This window comes from Mastigoproctus giganteus, chromosome 11 (genome assembly GCF_048544385.1).
Source record: "Mastigoproctus giganteus isolate SK-2022 chromosome 11, ASM4854438v1, whole genome shotgun sequence".
In the NCBI taxonomy this organism is placed as follows: domain Eukaryota; kingdom Metazoa; phylum Arthropoda; class Arachnida; order Uropygi; family Thelyphonidae; genus Mastigoproctus; species Mastigoproctus giganteus.
In genome coordinates this window covers 147,886,548-147,911,687 of record NC_143585.1, presented here as the reverse complement: position 1 = coordinate 147,911,687, position 25,140 = coordinate 147,886,548, and the positions used below count along the sequence as shown (strand labels likewise).

The 25,140-nt window shown below is 38.0% G+C and overlaps 1 protein-coding gene across 3 annotated transcripts in view; it reads left to right on the top strand.

The window, feature by feature from the left end:
• Positions 1 to 25,140, top strand: part of LOC150078508 (rho GTPase-activating protein 39-like) — a 789,750-nt gene that overhangs the window by 701,079 nt on the left and 63,531 nt on the right. For 2 of the 3 annotated variants that reach the window (XM_090385235.1, XM_090385233.1), the window contains exon 15: positions 15,586 to 15,743. In XM_090385235.1, coding sequence (XP_090241361.1) covers positions 15,586 to 15,743 — 158 coding nt within the window. The remainder of the gene's footprint in view (positions 1 to 15,585; positions 15,744 to 25,140) is intronic. The other variant, XM_090385234.1, reaches the window with a different exon arrangement.

Here is a 25,140-nt window from a genome sequence, read left to right as displayed (position 1 = left end):
TTGAAGATGTAGGAGGGTAATTGCTGGGCAGTAAGATATCCTTGAGTTGTCTATTTCATGGGTATCACAAGCAGAGACCCAAAAGATGATGGCCTTTCTTGTCCTAGACGAGATTTATTTAGTATGATAGGCGAGGTAGCCTCAAATGGAGCCATGTTTTGTTTTTTTTTTGTTTTAGCATTATTATCAGTAGCAGTGGCAAGATATCAGAATCAAGCATATACAGCATCAGCTAAAAAAAAAATATATTACCTACTTCATCTGTCCATCCCCTCTAATATTGTGTGTAAATCTTCCTTCAAACTATTTACTTCCACACAATAGCAAATTTTTGCAAATCCATCTGCTGCCATCCTTTTACAATTTAACATCCTATCCTTGTGCACATTGTCTGGAGAGAGAGAGAGAGAGAGAGAGAGAGAGAGAGTGTCATCATAAAGTTTACTCAATCCATTCAGCCTTAAACACTTTGGCCTGATCTCCTCGTAAGTGCCTACTTTCCAAGCACTGCAATTTTCAGAACTGTAGTTTTTTGTGGTAAGAATACCCCTTTGTTACTCATGGCTAATTTGGATGGTCTTCTCTGCACCCTTTCCAAGTAATCAACATCCTTCGTAAAATGAGGCATCCAGACCTGTATGCTGTACTCAAGGTGTGGCTTAACTATTGCCTTATACAATGGGATTATCACCTTATCCCTGCTGGCAAAGTTCCTGTATCATTAGCAAAGGCACATGATGCAAAAAAGCAAGCTTATATAGCATCAGCCGAAAAAAAAAAAAAAACCTTATTTCACCCATCCACTCACTCCAAATGTATGTTTGGAGTGAGTTCTTCCTTGAATCTATTTAAGCTATCAACTTCTACAATGACAGATGGAAGTTTGTTCCAGCAATCAACCACCGCTGGCTGAAGGCAAACTTCCACACATGTATCCTACAACCGTCTTTCCTCAATTTGAATTTATGCCCTCTCAGGCGATTATTCTAAGAGGAAGAATCCCATCCGCATTAAGTATGCCCAAACCATTCAAGGCTTTATACACCTCAATCAGATCACCTCGCAGGTGAGGCGCCTCCGTAGCCAGGTGGGAAGAAGCAGCAGTGCATAGCACACGTTTCTTGATTAGACCAGGGTTCGAGCCCGTCACCACCAAATACAGAGGATGCGGAAAGGTCAGGGAACGACCACTGCATATCCCGGAGCAATGTGGTCTTAGTTGCTAATGCTCCTAAAAAAAAACAAACAAACAAACAACCTCGCAGGTGCCTAGTCTCCAGACACTGTAATTTGCAAAACTTAAGCGTTTCTTCGTAAGAGCACCCCTTTGTTCCATTCACTAATCTTGTTGCCCTTCTCTGTACTCATTCCAACAGCTCTACATCCTTCTTAAAATTAGGCCTCCAGACCTGTATACAGTACTCAAGGTGTGGCCTGATCATTGCCTTATAGAAGGGGATAATCACCTCCTTATCCCTGCTAGAAAAATTCCTGTATATCATTGACAATACTCCATGAGCTACTCTTGCAGCCCGTCTGCACTGCTCAGAGAACTTCATATCTGCCTGCACAACCACGCCCAAGTCCCTTTCATTCTCTACCACTGTCAGTGTAGTACCACAGAGTTGATACGTTGCTCTGGGGTTGCTGTTTCCCATGTGTAGTACTTTACATTTGTCAATGTTAAACTTCATTTGCCACCTCTCAGCCCATCTTCTCATCCTTTCCAGATCCTGGTGCAGCAGCATAGTGTCAGTAGTGTCCTTGACAACCCTGCCAACCTTTGTATCATCTGCAAACTTGGACATTAAGCTTGATATACCATCATCAATATCATTTATAAATACAGAAAACAACAATGGACCCAACACTGAACCCTGAGGAACTCCACTAATAACATTAGTCCACGATGAGCAGTGTCCATTGATTACCACTCTCCGTCTTCTCCCACTCAACCATCCCTTTATCTATAGCAGCAATTAACAGACCCCATGAGCTGTTCTAACAACCTGTACAATTACCCCAGGTCTCTTTCATTCTCCTCCACCTTGAGCATAATACCACCTAATGGTATGTTATTCTGGGATTACATCCACCCATATGTTAGTAGCTTGTATTTACCAATGTTAAACCTAAATTTCCACTTCTCAGCCCGTTTACAAATTTTTCTAGGACTTGTTGCAGTAGGATGCCTTGATTCCTGTCATTAACCACCCTTCCAACCTTTGTATCATCAGCAATCTTTGACAATAAGCTTGATATGCTTTCCAATATTGTTTATAAATATTTTTAAACAGCTGCTGTTTTCTCAGTTCATTTCTATAAAGTATTTATGGTATTATAAAGCATTTGAGGCATTACTGCCATGTTGCAGGTAGCAAACATATTGTCCATAATCTTGGGACGAGGGTTGTTTGTAAATAAGGAGAGGTTCGAGGTTATATGGAAGTATTTCAGTAAGATGTTTTTTTTTTGGGGGAGGGGGAAGTCTCAAAAGTTTCGAAAACTGCTGTTCAAATTGAAGTATCCACTGAAAGATCTCTAAATTTGAATTAGACAGGGTTAGCTTCTGTGACAAGGGATGCTATTGAGATATCAAAACAATGAAATCAAACAATGTACATATCCAGTTTGTAATTTAAGTTTAGTAATGTTACAAAGAAAGTCATTTATGTTTTTATTGGAAAGGGTATTGAGGGGAGAGAAGGAGAACAGGGACAAGGCATTTGGAAATGGCTTGTTCTATGTGGTATTTTTCAGTGACTATCAATGGGGGGGGGGGGGATCACCTTCGTGTGCCTTAATTCTATGTTGATGTGTATTATTGGGTCCTTTTACTGTAGGAAGATCTTAAGTTTTTTAATTGGATAGATCTAAATTGTGTTGGCTTAGGGAATTTTTTTGAACTTATTTAATGTATCAGCTACATCTAGAGATAATGACTGTACTGTTAAATTGAAGGTCTTCTATGTTATAGAAGTGTCTAAATGTATTAGATAATCTAAAACATGCATTTCTGCAGGGGTCACCCACTGCTAATATTTAATATATTTTAAAATTGGCATGCATACCACCTCTTCTTCTTTTTTTTACCCTTTTTTTTAATTAGATAATTTCACTTTAACTTGGAGAATAATCAGTAATTATTATCATTTCTCAGTTTTCTTTTAACATTTTTTTAAAATTTATATGAAAGTTGTTTGACACAAATTTTATGATTTTACTGAAATACAAGATCATTTAGTTTAAGGTAACTTTTTGTATTATTATTAAAACTACAGGTAGTTCCCAACATTACGAGTTAATTCATGCGCTAGCATGCACTCATAACACGAAAACTCGTAAAATGGGAATTTATTTCCCATAGACATAATGTTAAAAACAGAGGTTATGTTCTCAACAATGAAATTTGACCATAGTAAAAAAAACAATAGTTTATGCTTAAACAATGATTTATTTAACCAAAGAAATGAAAACATAGCCTTTAAAATCAAGCAAATTATAATAATAAAGAAATTATTTATGTCATACAAATGTTAAAGAATGTTTATTCTTCATCATCATCGATTGATGATTATGAAGAATAATGAGATCATGTTTGCTTATGATCTCATATTTTGTTTCCAATATTATTCCTCTTTGCTGTTTCTTTTTATTAACATCACTCCCCATAGTATTACTTTGTTTTGGCATACTGTACAGTATTAATAAGGGGGATAAATTTGAAATAAGACAAAGCAGCGAAAATGAAGAACAACACAACCACTCTTTATGTGGTAACTGCTGTATGTTGTGTGTGAGTCAGTGAGACACTCTCTTCTGCCTAAACAAACAAACACATGTGTGGAAATGTCATAGTTATGAATGTTTAGCTTTTATTTATTGCAATTAATGTTCATATTTTCAATTTTGTTGATACTTGAAAAAAATAAACTTTTAAAGTGGGAACTGCCAATACTTCCTTTTTTTGCATTAATTTATATAGATTTGTTCTCAAAAACATAAATTTCACCTCACTGTCTTCCTGTGGTGATTGATGATACAAAACCACACATAACTCTTTCCACCAGGGCATAATTTCTGAATGCACTAGAAAATCTTTATTATATTGTTATATACAGGAAAATACATACATACAATTTCCTTTCATGGCAGACTAAGGCCAGGGGATTCACACATTTTTTTTTTTTTGGTTAACAAGGTTGCTGATAACAGAGATCCTCAACATCAAGAATCTGCACACCTTAGTATTAAGGAAAGGAGCAATAAGATGTATAATAGGTTAAAATACAATGCAAAAAATATATTAACACAAACTAGAAGACACAGAATATCAAAAAAAAACATCCACACCACAAAATCATACATACATAAAAATACGTAGTGGTACATATTGATCAAGCCTAGAACAAGTGGCCGACCGGGCTAGCCGAGTGGGTAAAGTACCTGCCCGGCAAGCCAAAGGTCGCGGGTTCGATTCCCGCCTCGGGCTTGGATCAAAGTACTGCAAAAACCTTGGGAGGTGCAATATGGCCACAGAAGCCGATGCGCCAACAACTACCAAAACAAAAAAAAAAAAAAAAAAAAAACCTAGAACAAGTTGAGTTTCCATTATTAATAGAATAGACAGCCAGCTGACTACCAAGAAAGTGGAGTCTGGTTGAGTGACACAGCTGATAAGTTCCCAATTTCATGGATCAAACAGAGACATTGAGTAAGTCCTCATATATCATGATTACAAAGCAATGATGTGGTGGAAAGTAGATCCCTAAGTAACTTGAGGACATGTCTTCCAGTATTTTTTGTTTGCAGTGAATTGCAGAAAATCAGCATCTCCACTTGTTGCACTGCTGACAGTTGTTCAAAAGGTAGAAATCTGTCAGTGAAATGGAATCTGTTATGAGCCACCAGGAAGTGATGAGCCCTAAGGGGACATTTCCAGAATCCTCCACACACAAACCACCCATATATTAGGTTTGGAGATGACAACTAAGAATATCTTCATTGTGGATGTTAATGAGATCACATTTACTTTATTGTGCAATTTCTTCATGCCAAGGGCAATAGAAAGTGCAGTGGTGCTTTGGAAAAGGGGCAGTTAAGTTTGAAAGCTGCCCAGCAAAGCATCCAATACTTTACTACAATGTGGTTGGAGCTGATGACACCCAAAGCGACTGAACTTTCTTGTGAATGTCTAGTCAAGCACATGCAAAAGATGTTGTTTCATTATTCAGTGCATTCTGAGCATTTTCAATCACACTGCTTCGATGTAATGGTGAAAACCGAGTTTTGCTGTCAAAGATTATACCAAGTGCATATGTGTATCAACTACTGGAATTTGTTTTCCTCTGATATACTGGCACAACCTGAGATGGCAGTCTGTTTCAAGAAGAAAATTAACTGTACCAATTTTTCAGGGTTAATCTTGAGACCAAACTGGCTTAGGTATTCAGTGATGAAACCCAGGGTATCATTGAGATGAACAGCTTGCTGACAATCAGTAGATATAATCTTGGTCATTATTTTTAAATAATCAGCATACCATAACCGTAAATTGCTGCTTCAATCAAAGTGATGTAAAAATACTAAAAACAACAACCCAGAGATGACATCTGTTGATACTAGTATTACTTGTGGAACACCAGTGTCAACAGATCAGGTGAACAATTGGCCATAAGCTGCAGGACTATATAACCTTGAGGAAATGTAGCAAATTACCTTTACCCATGTAATAATTTTCACAGAATTTAAGCAGTGCATCCACATTAATACTATCAAATGCACATGGACATTCAGATATATATATAGCCATTTCATCATTAAACGTATGGACTCAAAGGCCCCAAGGATTTTCACATTGTGGATAACAGGCTTGCGATAGATTATCTATTTTTTATGGAATAATATATTTCTGGAGGATGGTTTGGAAAGAACTGAGAGGTGGAGATCAGTAGCAAGATTTTTTTCTGATAGTTTGAGATGACAGGATGCCCTTGATATATGTCTGAAGTGAGTCAACAGAGTTAGTGCAGAAACTTTGGGTAGAGGTATAACTGTGTAAATAATGCACTCTGGAGGGAAATAGTGCCGAGCAAGAATTTTGTTGTATGCATGAACCAGTGGATCCAGAATATATGGACTCAGGCATTTCAGAATAAATTCTGAGATATTAACTGAACCAGCAGCTGCTGACAGCAAGAATAAATTTATGGCTACAACCAGCTGTTGCTATGTCAGCTGCACAGATGACAGGACGTTCTGATGGTCAGTGTTTTCAGGCAGCTGAAGCACATTTGGTTTTGCTCCAAACCTTGAAATGTGTTGATGCCAATCCTTAGGATTTGAGGCGCCTCCATAGCCAGGTGGGAAAGAGCAGCAGTGCGTAGCACACGCTTCTTGATTAGACCGGGGTTCGAGCCCGTCACCACCAAATACGGAGGATGCGGAAAGGTCAGGGAATGACCACCGCATATCCCGGAGCAATATGGCCTTAGTTGCTAATGCTCCTGAAAAAAAAAAAAAAAAGTTTATCAGAAGCAAATTTTATTTTTTTGGTTATAGAAGAAAAAGCTCTTAGTTTAATTTGTTTTTAGTGAAATCATTAATTAAGCATTTTTTTTTTGTTAAGGATACTATGAGCCTGACAGTAAAGATTTTTGAGTGCAGAGAGGAATTTATTTTATAAATAAAAATAATTTTTGCTTGATATTTTTGAAGAGCAAGCAGATACAGGAACCACATTTCTTCCTTCTCTTCAAAAGCTGTTTTCTTTTAAATGGGAAGTATGAGAGCAAAGTTTTGATGCTGATAATTTGGAGATTGATGTACACGTGCAAAAATCCAATTTGCAAAATTCCTGAAAAGAAAAATATTAATAAGTAAGCAGTTTCAAGAGAATAGTTTAGCAGATAATCCCAAGGGTATATATTTTCAAAGGTTCGGTGCCTTATTTCCTATTCAAATATTTTACTGCTCAAATATTCTAATGCTCCTAAAAACCAAATAACTAACTAACTAACCTTAGGATTTAGTGATTCAGGAAAGGTCATGATTTTCTCAGTTAAAGGCAGCTTTCCTTTCTCAAAAGTGACATGGAGGTAACATCTTATTGATTGAAATTTTTTTCTGTTGAGGGTTGCTCTGGCCCTTGAAAAAGCAATCCTATTTTGAATATTGCCAGATGAATTCAATTTTTGGGGCAGAGTTTACTTATGCTTAAACAAATTTGTAATTTCAGGTGGCCACCATGCCTGTGATCTCTCCAAGAGGGTTTGAAACAGCAGTATAACATCCCCATAAAATTTCTCTTCCAGAAAATCTCGATTGTGGCTGCATTCTATAGTCTGCTGTTTGTGTGCCACATTTGGCTGTAGTTGGGGGGATGCCACTTCAGAGGACTATTCATTAATGACCTTGGAGGAATAACTCACATCATAACAAACAGTAGAAGAAAATCCTGATTCATATCCTCCCCTTCTCAGCATCGACAACTGATCAGGGGAGGGTATGAAATCTGCTTTGTGAACTTTGATAGAACAAAATGTGCATTTCCTTTGCTGGGATTACCTTCAGCTTCAGTAGCCTACAACAGGATATACAAAGAAACTGACCATGATTTGATGCTCAGAGTGTGGATATGCTATGATTGCTGAAAAAGATCACAAGATATCGTCCTCTATAGTGAACAGTAGCTGAACCAGATTTTTGGCATTCACTGCATGATTTGCAGGAAAGAGACAGCAACTTTTTCTTGTAGTTTACACCATTTTAGCCAAGGGTAATAAGCTACTCACACAGACAGTGTAGGGTCAAGTAAGCTACTGAAAGGTGGGAATTGCACTTAAGGCAGTAGTACATTGAGAGAACTACAATAGCACTAGAGTCAAGGTCACCAAAGGGAGAGCCGCATTATAGCCTTAGTAGCTAATGCGCCAAAAAAAAACCAAAACCAAAGGGAGATTCTTTGTGGTCAGTAAACAGTCAGGGAGCACTTTGTATAATATAAATGGTAAAATGGATAACTGCAATTGGAATTCAGAGAAAAGAAAATATAAAATTACCTGATTGAAAATGCTATACACTCGTTAAAAATGCATCGATGATCTCTTGTGAGACATCATAGGTCTACTACAGTAAACTGAGAACACCAGAAAATTAATATAAACTATTAACATTCACAGAGCATAAAATTCAAGCAGCCATGCACACCAGCCCTCTAACAGCATTTTTGTGCACATACCATGATCTGTATTCACTCTTTTAGGTACTTGTTTTTTTTATGTAAAAATATACCATGAAAACATAGGAGAGAACCCATGCCTGCTAAAGTTTTGGATATTCATTAAAAGCCACAAATCAAACTTTCACAATTCTACATTATTTCAAGATTCCTGTCATATGAGAACTTATTAATTTTTTTTTCAAGAAGAGATCCAAATATTCAGATTTTCAGTGTACAGTTGCTGGAGGGGTTTTAAATTGTCTGTTCATGAATGTCTTTCAGAGAATAACTTAAAAACTTTTTTAATTGATCTAAATGACAAACAAAATCATACCTTTAATAGCACTGAGTTCATTGGAACCCTATTCTTCCAAAAATTATAAAGAAAGGAAATATACCAACATTTGGTCTGTACTTGTTAACAGGAGAGACTGCTTCTACAGGGATGGGATACACTTAAATAGAAAGGGTGCAAGAATATTTCCTGATGCTATCGAGGCAGTGTTAGGTGGGTCGGAAAACTGCTAGCTTGGGAGGATACAGAGACTAATAGATCAACAATATCTCAGGCAGAAGTGAAAGTGATTCTTGCACTGCTTTTATTGGAATGAGCAGCAGCCTGGAAAGTAAGATGCTGGGGATTTCGAGAACTGCTGGGAGTCATCATGGAACAAGTAAATACGTGGGCTGTGTTAGGGTAACTAAAAGTAAGAACAGGTGCATGGATACTTGCATGTATGTCAAGGCTAGGAGCACAGTAAGTAAATTTGATGAATTTGAAATGCTGGTCAAGACATCAAATGCAGATGCTGTGATATCAGAGACATGGTGTCACACAGATATAAGGAATGCAGAATTTGAATATGGGGGAGTACAATGTGTACAGAAAGGACATTCATTCAAGATACCTCGTACTGCCCCACTATCTAAGCTGAAACTTATACGTAGTTTGCAACATCAAGTTAAATCATACTATGCTGTGTAAAAAACATTTTGTTAGTTAAAATTAATACAACTCATAATGCAACATAACACAACATAAATCAGGAGGAATATGACCACTTAGCTTTGTTCTAGAGGAATTAGAGTTTAGTTAATGTTATCAGCTCTTGCAATCCCAGTGGACTGGGTTGCCATCCCTTCCACCGTGTGGCGGGTCCTGCTATCTAGCCTCAACCTGTTCCTCCTCTTAAAGATATCAGCAACAAATTTGTTAAAGTGAATAGCCTCCTATCTAAAGAACAGAAATAATTAAAGTTAAACTGAAAAGACATAGTGTCATAGTATTTAGGGTCAGGCACCACCAGTGGTTTCTCACATCTGCACCATATGTGCTCTGTGATGGGATGCAGAACTACTACAACAGACAGGAAAAAGTGTAATGTCTAGTTTATGCAGTAGTATTGTGTTTTGTTCTGTTGTGTCTCTGGCTGCTTGGCCACACAGCCCCTAGTGGGACATTGCCGACCACCACCACCACAGGGAGGTGAACCACGCTGCCCATCGTACTCTGGCTGGTCTCTGCCAATGTTTCCTGAGCTTTCTGGACAGAGACCAAGTAAAAAAAAAAAGGGAAGAGAGTGGAGGAAGATAGTACAAATGGTAGTTTTAAAGTAGGCAAAATGAGGAGATCACAAAAAAAGGCATCCTCCTGTGGAAAGAAGATGTGGGAAGGGAGAAGTAGGAATCAGCCCTGGTCTGAGAGCCTACTGAAGGCCAGGGAAAGGAAGACAGCTTGCAGAACAAAGGAGGTCTGCAAAGGTACAAAGGGTAGTAGCACCATCAGGAGAAAGGAGGGGGTGAGAGTGGGAATAAAGAAAGGACAGACAGGATAAGAGGGAAGAGAGGTTATACTGTTAGTTAAGAAACACAGGATATAAGGAATATATTCTGTGTTTCTTAACTAAGAAATGCAGAATTGGAATTTGTGGAGTACAATGTGTACAGAAAGGATAGACAGGATAAAAAGGGAGGAGGAGTTATACTGTTATACATAAAATCTAAGGAAGTGCATCCAGTTGACATGGGTGGACAGTGCAGTGTTGAGTCAGTTTGGTGCGACATAAGCACTAGGAAAACAAAATTGAGAATAAGAGTGTGTTATAGGCCTAATGACTCTGATGAGTACAACGAACAACTGTACAAAGAAATAGAGTTGGCCAGTAAATCAGAACATTTTATAATGGGAGATTTTAACTTTCCAGATATTAACTGGAACTTGTGGGTTGGTCACCTTGAACACTAGCTAGACAATTGAGGATTTATTGGATGACTGTTTTCTACAGCAGCAGCATATTCAACAGATAACCAGAGGGAGTAATACACTTGATCTGATTATCAGCTGTGATTATTCATGTGATGATGTGGGATTTACTCAAAGATGTAACTACTATCAGGAGTAAAGGGAAAGTCCTTCACAAAATTTAAAAAAATTCACAAATTATTTGATCCCATTTTTTTTTAAACTGACTACATAAAACGGCCTCCGTAGCCGAGTGGTCATGAGCGGGAGTGCAGTAGCATACGCTCTTTGAATAGACCGGGGTTCAAGCCCCTGACTGCTGAATACGGTCTGCCAACCTGCACTGGACCAGTGGCAGATTATGGTCCATTTCCCTCAGCATGAATAGTTGAGGAGGCTTCCATCCTGCAGTGGGTTGATAATGGCTGCACTTTACCTTTTTTACATATGTAAATAGGTTTCTCTACAGATGTTTCTATTTTGGGGATATTTGCAGTACTTTGCATTTCTCAGCCCATAATCAGGATCCATTTTTACCATCAGGACTTGAAATGGTTCACAGTTCATCGGAACACCATTCCAGTTCATCATATTCATCAGTAGTCATGTACATATTTCATTATTAAAAATAAAATATTTTATTAATGATCATTCCATTTCATGAAATTTTCCATTTCAAACCCTGTTTACTATACATTGATTTCTATTACAATCATTGAAATTACTTTTCAATATGTAAATAGTATAGAAAATTAATATTACTAATTTCCAACACTATTGCTATTTTGTTTTTATTACTGTTTTAAAACTATTCAATATTACTGTGATGTTGTTAAGAATGCATTTAATTATTTAAAACCCTGTGTAAGTGTTAATGTATGTTTTTGTTTATTGTATACATATAATTTGTATGTTTGTTTATTGTGTTTTAATGTTCTTTCAGAAACAAATTTAAAAAAAGGTTAAACACAATTTAAGAAAAAATACAAGTCGAAAATATATTTCTAAACAAATATTAGCAGCTTTGACAATTTGTTACTGCTTGTGATTTATTATCCATGACCTGCACTGGCAGCCCATCTGCACTTCTCAGAGGACTTCATATCTGACTGCACAATTACCCCCTGAGTGTAGTACCACACAGTAGGTACGTTTTCTCTGGGGTTACTGCTACCCATATGCAGTACTTTGCATTTGTCAATGTTAAACTTCAGTTGCCACTTCTCAGCCCATCTGCCTAACTTTTCTAGATCCTGTTGCAGTAGCATACTGTCTTTAGTGTCATTAACAACCCTGCCAACCTTTGTATCATCTGCAAACTTGGACATTAAACCTGATATACCTTCATCGATATCATTGATATGTACACAAAACAACAATGGGCCCAGCACTGAACCCTGGGGGATTCACTGATAAAATTAGTCCACAAAGATAGGCATGGCTTTGTGATGAAAATACAACTATATGAGGTGTGAACTGAACTAATAGATAGTATAACTAATATTCTGAACTAATAATGAGTTATTGGTAAGGATATTCTTCAAAATAGATGAAACAATGTATGGATCAGCTGCAGCATATTGACAAATTTCCTAACATGTGAGATCACATGTGAGATCACATGTGAGATCACTTCCATGATACCTTCTTGTCCTCTACTTTACATCCATTGTTTCTGTTATTACTGGTGCTCTTCTTTACCACTTGGTTTTGGTAGTGGTGGAGCACTAGGAGGTACGGATATAGGAGTGGCAGCTGACTGTGTTTTTTTGGTGGGCTTTTGTGAACTCAATAAATAGCATGCAATCTTGTATATACTCCAATTCTAATGCTTCTGAATTTCTGGAAGCATTCCCAATCAGCATAATTTTTAAATTCCTAATAGTCCCTGTGTTGTATTCTGAATAATTTCTTCTGTCATTGCAAATGTGTAACCTTTTGAGAATTAAGCTAGAGATCCAAAAAAAATCACAAGGAGCTACGTGATGATTTGGTTTTTAATGGCGCATTGGCAACTGAGGCCATAATGGACCAGGGAGCTATGAATAAATCACATGGAGGACCATTGTTGGAGTGATTCACAAAAAATTGTTATCATGATGCAAGCATCAATTTCCTGAAGCTGTCTGGCCATTTTCTCCAAACAAAATCCTGTAATCATAGTAGAACTGTTTTGTAACATTACTGATTCACTGCAGGACAAATTCATAATGAAGAATGCCTTCTGAGTCAAAAAATATGATAAGTATAATCTTCACATTTGATTGAGGCTATTACTTTTTTTTGCCTTGAGAAAGACTGAGTCTTCTGTTGAGAGGACTGGGCCTTTGTTTTCAGGTCATAGCCATACACCCTATTCATCACTAGTAATGATGAAAGAACGTGTGGATCAGCAGCAACACGTTAACATGTGAGAGCTCTCTGCTATCTGTAATCATCAGGCCCTGAATGGTTTGAGCTGGTTCAATGCTGATGGGATACTTCCGCTTGCTCAGATTAAGAACCTGAGGGGGCATAGTTTCAAATTGAGAAAGGCAGTTATAGAATAGATGTGCGGAAGTTTGCCTTTAGCCAGCGAGTAGTTGATTGCTGCAACAGACTTCCATCTGTTGTGAAAGTTGATAGCTTAAATAAATTTAAGGCTGAACCAGACAGACATTTGGAGTGACCAGATAGGTGAAGTGGGAAGGGTTTTTTTTTTTGGCTGATGCTGAATAAGCTTGCTTTCTTGATCTCAACTAATGCTAATGCTAATCAGTGAGGATGCAAGACATAAACTTGGCTGAAATTTGCTACATTCACAAATCTCTTGTGTTAAAAGTGATCAAAATGCTCCATAACAAATACCAATTTCACAACTTCAAAAATAGTTAAAAGTTTCTCACTCCTGATCAGGGCACAAACATAAGCGATTGGACCATTGGATCATTGCCCTCTTTAAACTTTGCAAACCACTGAAAAGTCTTTGAATGACGCATAACATCTTCTCTAAAATTTGTTTTTAACGTTTTGTGAGTTTCTGTTGCACTTTCCCTAATTTGAAACAAAATTTGATGCACAATTTGTGCTCAGTAAAACTGCTTATATTAAAATGTGATAAAACACATAAAACACCTATTCAGTTTGCACTAATTCAGATTGACTGCAGATAAATGGGCAATTCTTGCATTACTCTATCTAGAAGTCTAGAACATGTTACAGTAAGTTGCTACAATGTGACAGTTTTAAGATACAAAGTCAGTCCTTGAAATTTTCCATCACCACTGCATGTGAACATATTATTCAAATTAGTTTTTAGTTTTCACACAAAAAAACTGCATGTGTGGACACTCTTACATAAATAATATGTTCTAGACAAGGAGCTAAAAAATTGCCCAACTAAAGTTGCAAGAATGATTTGACACAAAAGGGAAAAAATATATATATATATCTTGGGTTCAGTTTACCTCCACAGTTAACTAAACAACCAAAGCCTAAGTATTACTGAGTAAAATCCAAAAAATGAATACCAAATGTCAGAGCTGCTCTTCCATGATAGTTCACTGAAAAGGACAATAAGTAATAAAACCAACTGAAATTGCAGTAGTATTATTGTAATTTGTTTTTTTTTAGGAGCATTAGCAACTAAGGCCATATTGCTCCGGGGCTGTGCAGTGGTCATTCCCTGACCTTTCCGCAACCTCCATATTTGGTGGTCATGGGCTCAAACCCCGGTCTAATCAAGAAGCATGTGCTACGCACTGCTGCTCCTGCCCACCTGGCTACGGAGGCACCACAGTAGTATTAACACAAGCCTTTCATCAAGGTGTATGCAAACACCTTCTACCCATTAAATTTTCAGAAATGCAAAGAACAAAAATAAAGTTTAATCCAAAGTGGGGGGGGCCTTCCTCATGGAACAAGCAACTATATGGGCTGTGTTAGGAATTTATTTTTCTTGTTTGTGTACGTTTTTACACCAATTCTAGGAGTGTAGGAAATAAAATTTGATAAATATAAAGTACTGGTTAAGTCATGCAATGTTAAGTCATTGTAGATTTGCTGGAAATGTGATGTAACTCTGATGTAGGCAATGTGATACAGATACGTGAGAGTATGGTGCTTGTGTAATAAGTGTTATGTGCTGTTGTAATTTTTTTCTAGCCACTTGACTATTAGGAAGTAACAAGGATGTAGATCCTGTTGTAATAGTGGTGCAGAGAAGAGTAACATTGAAGATTAGTCACAATAGGGTATTCTCACCAAAAATTACTTTGGTTCTGAAAATTGCAGAACCAAATTATTTCTTGACAGTAAACAAAACAATAATTTTGTTTATTGTTTGTTAAAAGTGTCTGGAAACATGGAAAAAATTGAAACTATTGTTTCAGTGCCAATTTTTTTTTTAAGTATTAGTAGTGACAAAGTGGTGCAAGGAAACAAATTTAAACAACCTTAAAAAAGAAGAAAGAAAATCTCACTTCGTTTTCCCATCCCTTCCAATAATATGCCCAATATTTCTTTAAATTTATTCAAACTGCCCACTTCCCAATACCAGGAGGACGTTAATTCCAACAGTATGCTTGTTTTCCAGTTATTTATTAACTTCCTCAGGGAATTCTCAAATGCAACGTTAACTTTAGTTGATTTTTCTTCTGTTAACAATGGTTTAGGATGGCTATGTTTTTCGTCATGAATACTACCATCTCTTAAACACAACTTATTTAATAACAAGTAGTGGGCTCACTAGGTACCTTCTTGTTTGGAAAAGATTCTTGGAGTACACAACAGCACTTCTTGTAAGATTAAAACTCAGAAATGCTCAACACGACACACTTCTTACATAATATACATGATGCTCTTATATCAAATTCAAATGTTAATAAATGAGTAAACAAATAGATAAATGCATTAAGGGATCTAGTCTCACTCCTAACAGAATAGTGCCTCACTCACATGTAGCCTTTATAAAATTTCAGAATTACAATTTGCATTTTCTTTTTTTCTTTTTTACTCATAAATTTTGGACTTCATTTTAATGGCTAATCCTGTATAAATTACTAATCACTAATAGATTAAAATTAAATTTTTTAAAGTGCTTTCTGAAAGAACAAATAATTTTGTTTATTGTATATTTATCAAGTTTCAGATATTTCGGCCTTCTATGTTTGGAAATACTTTGAATGAAGTAATGACTCTTCAAAAAAATCGTTATCCAAACAGATGCCTCCCATGGATTCAGACGTCTCTTTCAGAAGCTGTGTTAAGACTAAATGGAGCCCAGACTGAAGGAATTTTTAGGTAAGAATATTTCAAATATGTGTTTTTTTCAAACCCTTGAAAAAAACAACACCATGATACAATTTCAGTATCTCTTGCCTTGGAAACCAAATAGATGCCTCCCTTTTGTTTCCAAGAATGCAACAGTTAAAAGAATAGCAGCAAAATAAAATGTACTATAGTAATGTAGGAAAGGAAATTCAACCTTTCCAAAAGCAGAACTCAATAGCTCAGGCTGTTGCACATAGAATATATGGATTAAGGTTCAGATATCCCCCCCAAAAAATTACTTTTATTAAAAAACATGTTGCACCATCCTATCTCTGATCAGTGCAGACAGGCTGCCAAGACAGATCATGGGGTTTTGTCAATGATATACAGGAATTTTGCTTGCAGGGATAAGGAGGTGATCATCCCATTGTATAAGGCAATGGTCAGGCCACATCTTGAGTACTGCATACAGGTCTGAAGGCATCATCTTAGGAAGGATGTAGAGCTGTTGTAATGGGTACAGAGAAAGGCAATGAAGTTGGTGAGGAAAACAAAGGGTTGCTCTTACCAAGAAAGGCTTCAGTTATGCAAATTGCAGTGTCTAGAAACTAGGCATCAGTGAGGTGATCTGATTGAGGTATTTAATCCTTTGAATGGCTTAAACATACTGTTACTGTTATTTGGGTTTTTTTTTTTTTTAGGAGCATTAGCAACTAAGGCCATATTGCTCCGGTGCGGTGACTTTTCCGCATGTTCTGTATTTGGTGGCGACGGGCTCGAACCGCGGTCTAATCAAGAAGCGTGTGCTACGCACTGCTGCTCCTTCCCACCTGGCTACGGAGGCGCGCTTAAACATACTAAGTGCTGATGGAATTCTTCCTCTTGCTCAGACTATACACATGAGGGGGCATAAATTCAAATTGAAGGAGGATGGTTGCAGAATACATGTGCAGTTTCCCTTCAGCCAATGGGCGGTTAATTGCTGAAATGCTTCCATCTGTTGTCTGTTCAGTTACAGCAGAAACTGAATGTCCATGAGACAGACTAGAGAGCTCATAAGAGATGGGTCATTAATTAACCTAAATTCCCCTCTTCTCATGGAGTCTAGGAGCCTGAGAGGTTTCAGGAGCATTATCCAAAATGTAGGAAGAATATTTTGTGACTTTTGTGTGTAAGATTGGTAGAAGCAGTGATTATTTAGAAGAAAAGTAAAGCTGGGAGCAAAAAAGGAAACCCAATTTTTTGTTGCTGAAGAAGTATTATTTGTGAGATGCTTCTGCCAGAAAATATTAGAAGTCAGAGCAATCCCTAATAAAGATAAGCGAACTTGCCTAGACATCTGTATGTCATTGATGTTTAGCATGGATGCAGTAGGCTCTTTTATGCTAGAAATCAGCCAGGACTGAGTTTTAGAAGGATTGAAGTCTGAGTTTTCTTTGCCTCACTGGTGAACTACGTGGTGATTAACACTTAAACACTAGCACTCATACATATATGCATCTACCCAGTGAATCAACATCAGACATCGATCTTTCAGTTTGTTTCCCAATTTTGTTTTCCCAGTACTGAATGGACAGTAATATATGACCGACTTAATAGTGATCACTTTCTGATCATATGCAGCATTCAAACAATCAGCTCCATGTAAACAGAGGTGTACAAAAAAATGGAAGTTTTCTAAGGCAGTTTGGACATAATACAAATTAGCAATAACATTAGTTGAGGCATATGATGCAAGAAAGCAATCTTATACAGCATCAGCCAAAAAAAAAAAAAAAAACTTCCCCTTTCACCCATCCGGTCACTCCAGCTGCTTGTCTAGTTCAGCCTTAAATTATATAAGCTATCAACTTCCACAACAACAGATAGAAGTCTGTTCTAGCTATCAACTTCCTGCTAGCTAAAGGCAAACGTCTGCACATACATCTATTCTACAATTGTGTTTCCTCAATTTGAATCTATGTCCTCCCAGGTTCTTAATCTGAGCAAGCGGAAGTATCCCATCAGCCTTGAGCCTGCTAAAACCATTTAAGGCTTTGTACACCTCAATCAGATCACCTCGCAGGTGCTAGTCTCCAGATGCTGCAACTTGCAGAATTTAAGACTCTCTTGGTAAGAGTACTCCTTTGTTCCTCTTACCACTCTTGTTGCCCTTCTCTGTACTTGTTCTAGCAACTCTACATCCTTCCTAAAATGACGCCTCCAGACCTGTACACAGTACTCAAGATGTGGCGGACCATTGCCTTATACAAAGATATAATCACCTCCTTGTCTCTACTAGCAAAATTCCTATATATCAATGAAAAAATCCATGACCTGCACTGGCCGCCTGTCTGCACTGCTCAGAGAACTTCATATCTGGCTGCACACCTCAGAGAACTTCATATCTGACTGCACAAAAAAACCTGTAACCCCCCAGGTTTTTTTCATTCTCCAACTCCCTGAGTGCCACCACACAGTTGGTACGTTTCTCTTGGGTTACTGCTACCCATATGCAGTACTTTGCATTTGTCAATGTTAAACTTCAATTGCCACTTCTCATCCCATCTGCCTCACTTTTCTAGATCCTGTTCAAATAGCACATGTCTTTAATATCATTAATAACCCAGTGACATTTCTATCTTCTGCAGACTTGGACATTAAGCTTGATATACCTTCATTAATATCATTGATAAACACACAAAATAACAATGGGCTCAGCATCAAACTCTGGGGAACTCCACTAATAACATTAGTCCACATAGAGCAGTGTCCATTTATTACAACTCACTGCTGTCTCCTACTCAACCATCCCTTTATCCATTGCAGCAACTTGCCCTTAATGCCATACTGCTTCAATTTGTATAGCAGTCTTCCATGTGCAACAGTATCAAAAGCTTTCCTGAAATCAAAGTATATGATATCAAAATTATTTTTTGCATCCTGTTACTTTGTGTCCACATCGTAGTATCCAATCAAATTGGTGAGACAAGACTTCCCCTTTACAAACCCATGCTGTGTCTGAACTATTACTGCAGTCTTGTTTAGGATCCTGCATCACTTCTTTAACCAGTGACGCCATTATTTTCCACGGACAGAAGTTAAACTAACACATTCATAATTATTTGAATCACCCTTTGAACCCCCTTTGTGAATTGGGAATACATTTGCACATCTCCAGTCCATGGGGACCTCCCCTGAATATAAGGATGTTCTCATAATTATGGCTAAGGTTTTGGCTTACTTCCCTTGCTGCCTCCTTCAATATAACTGGATAGATTCCTTCTCCACCAGGTGCCTTTTTTATGTTTAACTTCAACAATTTCTCCTCCACTTTCTTCTCATTATTATTAAATCATTTAGCTCCCTGTTAGAGTTAAGTAAACTTCTGTCCTCTCCTTCCTTACAGAATTCGTCATGTGTGAATTTAGACGCAAAATACTCATTCAGTTTGTCAGCTTTCGGAGCAGAATCATCAATAGTCGAACCACCAACATCAAGTGGACCAATCTAACTCATCCCCTTCCTTCTAGAGTTTATATAAGTAAAGAAGTGTTTTTTGTTTTTCTTTGCATCCTTTGCCAAGAATTTCTCGTAATGAGCTTTCGCTTGCCTAACTCCTTCGTGACTTGATTACAGACTAGCTTATATCTGCCACAAGGTTTGTGTGTCACCTGATAATTTATATGCATCCCACGCTGGCACCTGCATAGCCAGGTGGGCAGGAGCAGCAGTGCGTAGCACATGCTTCTTGATTAGACTGGGGTTCTAGCCCGTGGCCACCAAATACGGAGGATGCATAAAGGTCAGGGAATGACTACTGCATATCCCCAGAGCAATATGGCCTTATTTGCTAATGCTCCTAAAAACCAAACAACAACACAAACAACAAGTATCCCACGCATTTTTATTCTCTGCCACAATCCTAATTAGTTTATGAGACATCCATTTAGGCCTAAATCTTGAAATGTATTTCTTAATTGGTATGAAAAGCCTAGTAACTTCCTTGAAGGCTTCCCATTTCAAATTCGCTGTTTTTAATATAATCAGTTGATCCTACTGTATAGAATTTAAAAACTGTCTGAGACCACTGTAGTCAATTTTACGAAAACAAAAACCCTTCTCTTTACCCTTGATGATAGTTAAATCTTTAAGTAAATCCCACATCACTAGACTGTGATCACTGTCACCTAGCGATTCCTTTATCTGCAAATTTTTAATGCATGAATCATCACTGCTGATAATCAGATCAAGGGTATTATTCTCTCTCTCTGGTTGCCCCTTGAACATGTTGCTGTAGAAAACAATCCTCCAATAAATCCACAAAAGTCTTCTAGTGTGTGAATGACCAACCACAAGTTCCAGTCAATATCTGGAAAGTTAAAATCCCCCAGAACATTCTGACAAGACATTCTGATTTACTAGCCCACTCTATTTCTCTGCACAATTGTTTGTTGTACTCATCAGAGTCATTAGGCCTATAACACACTCCTACTCTCCTTTTCTCTTTCCCAGTGTTTATGTCACGCCAAACTGACTTAACATTGCACTGTGTTTTCTTGTTTATACTCCTGCATGACCACCAGGTCAGTGGAGTTTACAATAACTCAATCAGTACAAATTAATACAATTAATCATATTTAGTAGTCACGGGCTTGAACCCCAGTCCACTCAAAGAGTGTATGCTATTGCACTCGCATCCCCGACCACTTGGCTACTTCAGGCCTGGATGCACTTCATTAGATTTTCTGTGTTTCTTAACTAACATCATAACCCCCCCTCCTCCCATTCTACCCTGTCTATCCTTTCTGTATACATTGTACTCCCCAAATTCCAATTCTGCTCTGCTTATATCTGTGTGATACCATGTTTCTGATATCCCAACAATATCTGCCTTTGATGTCTTGATCAGCTCTTCAAATCATCTATTTCATTAGATAAAAGAATTATTCAGATTAAAATCCCTTGACACTGTTGATGAGCATATTATATATCAGTTACTTTGCAGCACATATTGCTGTTCTGCAAGCATCTATTATGCTTTTTTACTAATTCTTTGTGGAATGAGGCATGTAATACTATCAAAAAAAGAGAAGAACAAAGAATGTAATCTGTTTCAGAGGTTTCCTGCCACTACCACCAATCCAATAAAGTGCAAGAAACTCAGAGAAAAGACAAGTTGCATCTGAAAGCAAGCTGGATTCATTTTGCCTTGATGATCACTAAAGACTCTGGCTCTAAAGTAATACAGAATAAGAAAAGAATGCTTAATTGTAAATTCCCTCAAACACCATCCCCAATTCTTAACCATAATGGGAAGGAATTATTCTCCTTATACACTGAGTGATCAGTGACTTATGACCACCTACCTAATACTTCGTAGGTCCTCCTTTTGCCCTCAGTACAGCAGCTATCACACATGGCATTGATTCAACAAGATGTCGGAAGCATTCGGGAGGTATGGCCAACCAAGCTGTGTGTAATGCGGTCAGCAATGCACGTATGAAGGTGATTAGTGTATCCAGACACCTGATATGCCTTTTTATATTGTCCCACAAGTGCTCTATGGGATTGATATCGGGGGAGTTCGGAGGCCAATCGATATGCTGGAAGTCAGAACTGTGTTCCTCAAACCATTCCTGCACAACAAGTGCCCGATGGCTTGACGCATTGTCATCTTGGAAGACACCATTGCCTTTTGGGAAAAAGTGTAACATAGCGGAGTGTACACAGTCAGCAAGCAGTTGATGATAGTGGAGACCACTGATACGTTGTTCCACATGCACCAGGGGTCCAAGTTCCTGCCAGTGAAACATGCCCAACACCATACAACCACCTTCACCGGCCTGCACTTTTGATACCATGCATGATGGATCAAGAACCTCATGCTGTTGATGCTAAATCCCTACACAACGATCCACGGTGTGGAGTAAATAACGGGACTCATCCGACCAGCACAACTTCTTCCAGTCTTCTAACGTCCAACTTGCATGCTCTTTGCACCAGGCGAGTCTTTTACGCTGATGAACCTTGGTTAGGAGAGGATGCTGTAGGGGTCGTCTGCTGGTATATGCAAATTTTTAATACATGCCAGCATGTGACGCATGGTCATGCCAGATATTGTTCTTGGTTGCCCCATATTGTATTGTGTAGTCAGCTCTTCAACGGTGCTCTGCCTGTTCGTCTGTATGAGTTATCGGACCCATCACTCACCTCTAACATCCACCTTTCACTGACCTTTGCAGTTTTGCTGTCGGGTCGTTGTTTGACAATTTTGACGCCAGTCCTGGTACACTTTAATTACGGTGGCTCTCGAACACCCCACCAGTTCAGCCGTTTGGGGAAATCAAGGCACCAGCTCGTTGAGCACCCACAATCTGTCCTTTATCAAAGTCCAATAAATCCTTACTTTTACCCATCACACTCGGAATTTTACTACCTACTAAACCACTGACACCTTATCTATGCTATGTAGGTCAACTAACTCCGCACTCTCGTACCTCACGTGGTCAAGGGGTTGAATTCAGTTTTTATAGGGGGTGGTCATAATTCAGTGATCACAGTGTATATTGCAAATGCTCTTAGTACTCTTTTCTTCAAAAAATTTAAACCAAAACTGAAAAGCTAAAAGTTGCCTTTCATACAAACTATTGTCATCATTATAATCAGCTCTTCACACTTGCAGTAATGCTGGTCCCCATAGAATATTCTATCTAATGTTGCATCACTCAAACTATGAGGCAATCATCTCATTTTATATTTTTGTAATTGAATATTCCTAGAGAACACTTATTGTCATTCCTGGTACCATTCTTTTGTGCTTGTCTTTCCAAAGCCTGGGAAGGATCACTCAGATCCATATGACTACAAGCCATTCTCACTTACCAGCCTGCCTTAGTGAAACCTCTAGAAATGATGAATCAGGAATCTAGAAATGATGCATCAAGTTATCGCATGATACGTCGAATCTTAGAATTTGTTGAACATAAATCAATTTAGATTCTCCAACAACACCCTATTTCCTGTTCCCCTATAATATTCCCATTTCATAGTCTATATGTTGAATCTATATGTTGAATTAACATATCCCTTTAAAGGTAAATGCTATTAGTGAATTATGCAGAAAAAACCGGTCTCCACACTGATCCTATTTGGCAATACAATTTTTGACCAACATGAGTAACCTACTGCAGAAATAAGTCCTGCTACATAAATTAGAGTGTGACGGCTAAAAGTAAGGATTTATTGGACTGCCAGAGTTTAATTCACCTCTGACATTCCCCTCATGTGTGAATGTAGATGCAAAATACTCATTTAGTTTGTTAGCCACCTGAGCAGGATCATCAACAGTTGAACCATCAATATCCAGTAGACCAATCTGATTCATCCCTTTCCTTCTAGAGTTTATGTTTTGATGCAACTAGTCTGATACTTAAATGATGATCAGTTCTAATCGATGTTCTTACCTGGTCCACATTTTCATCAGTTTTCATGGATACCGGATGGCCTGGTTGTTCATCGTCTTCCACATTCTCTCTTCTTTCTAAAAATCTTTTATATCATTCAAACATGTGAGCTTTTGACATAGTATCTTTTCCATAAACTTGATGTAACAACTCAAAACTTCAAGTTGTGCTTTCTTTAGTTTTGTTAAAAATTTGAATTTGATTTGTTTTCTGATTCTTTTGTCTATTACTTTTCTGGCACTCTGCAAAAACACAAAGTAATGAAAACCTGCCTAACTGCAAAGTAAATGAGCATGTTCGAACATGATTTGACAGACAACAGAAAGGTTCAAGGTCAACTGCTGTGGCTATGTTTCACAGGTGGTGCTTGGTGTATGTGGGTAGTACTGCACACACAGTCTCATTATTTAATAGCCATACAGTGTATCTGCATTAATTTTGTATGTGAACTGCATGGAATTGCCTAATATTTTTTACCCTATTTGCTGAAGTAATTGTCATAGGATGGCAATTAGGAATCCCACGGAGGAAGGGGGAATGCCAGAGGTGAATTAAACTCTGGCAGTGAGCTAGATGATTTTGTAATAACTGAGAGGAAAGTGGAGGAGAAATTGTTGAAGATAAACATAAAAAAGGCACCCAGGGTGGATGGGATCTATCCATTTATATTAAAGGAGGCAGCAAAGGAAGTAAGCAAACCCTTAGCTATAATTATGAGAGCTTCTTTGGACTCAGGTGAGGTACTCATGGACTGGAGATGTGCAAATGTGACCCCAATTCAAAAAGGAGGATCAAAGGGTACAAGTAATTATAGACCTGTTAGTTTAACTTCTGTTCCAGGAAAATTAATGGAGGCACTGGTAAAAGAAGCACTGCAGAATCATCTAGACAAGACTTCAGTTATAGCTTGGATACAGCATGGTTTTGTTAAGGGAAAGTCTTGCCTGACCAATTTGATTGGATACTATGATGTGGTCACAAAGGAACTGGATGCAGGGAATAACTTTGATATTATATATTTGGATCTTAGAAAGGCTTTTGATACTGTTGCACATGGACTGCTGAACAAATTCGAGCAGTGTGGCATTGGAGGCAAATTGCTGCTATGGATAAAGGGATGGTTGAGTGGGAGAAGACAGAGAGTGGTAATCAATGGACACTGCTCATCGTGGACTAATGTTATTAGTGGAATCCCTCAGGGTTCAGTGTTGGGTCCATTGTTATTTTCTGTATTTATGAATGATATTGATGATGATATATCAAGCTTAATGTCCAAGTTTGCAGATGATACGAAGGTTGGCAGGGTTGTTAAGGACAACTGATAAGCAGGGTTGTTAAGGATAAGCATACTAATGACAGTACGCTGCTGCAACAGGATCTAGAAAAGTTGAGCAGATGGGCTGAGAGGTGGTAAATGAAGTTTAACATTGACAAATATAAAGTACTACATATGGGAAGCAGTAACTCCAGAGTAACATATCAACTCTGTGGTATTACACTGACAGTGGTAGAGAAAGAAAAGTACCTGTGGGTAATTATGCAAGCAGATATGAAGTTTTCTGAGCAGTGCAGACGGGCTGCAAGAGTAGCTCATGGTGTCTTATCAATGATATACAGGAATTTTTCTAGCAGGGATAAGGAGGTGATTATCCCCTTCTATAAGGCTACACCTTGAGTACTGTATACAGGTCTGGAGGCCTCATTTTAAGAAGGGTGTAGAACTGTTGGAAGGAGTACAGAGAAGAGCAACAAGATTAGTGAATGGAACAAAGGGGTGCTCTTACGAAGAAAGGCTTAAGTTTTGAGAATTACAGTGTCTGGAGACTAGGCACCAGCGAGGTGATCTGATAGAGGTGTACAAAGCCTTGAATGGTTTGAGCATGCTCAATGCTGATGGGATTCTTCCTCTTGCTCAGAATAATCACCTGAGAGGGCATAAATTCAAATTGAGGAAAGACAGACGTAGGATAGATGTGCGGAAG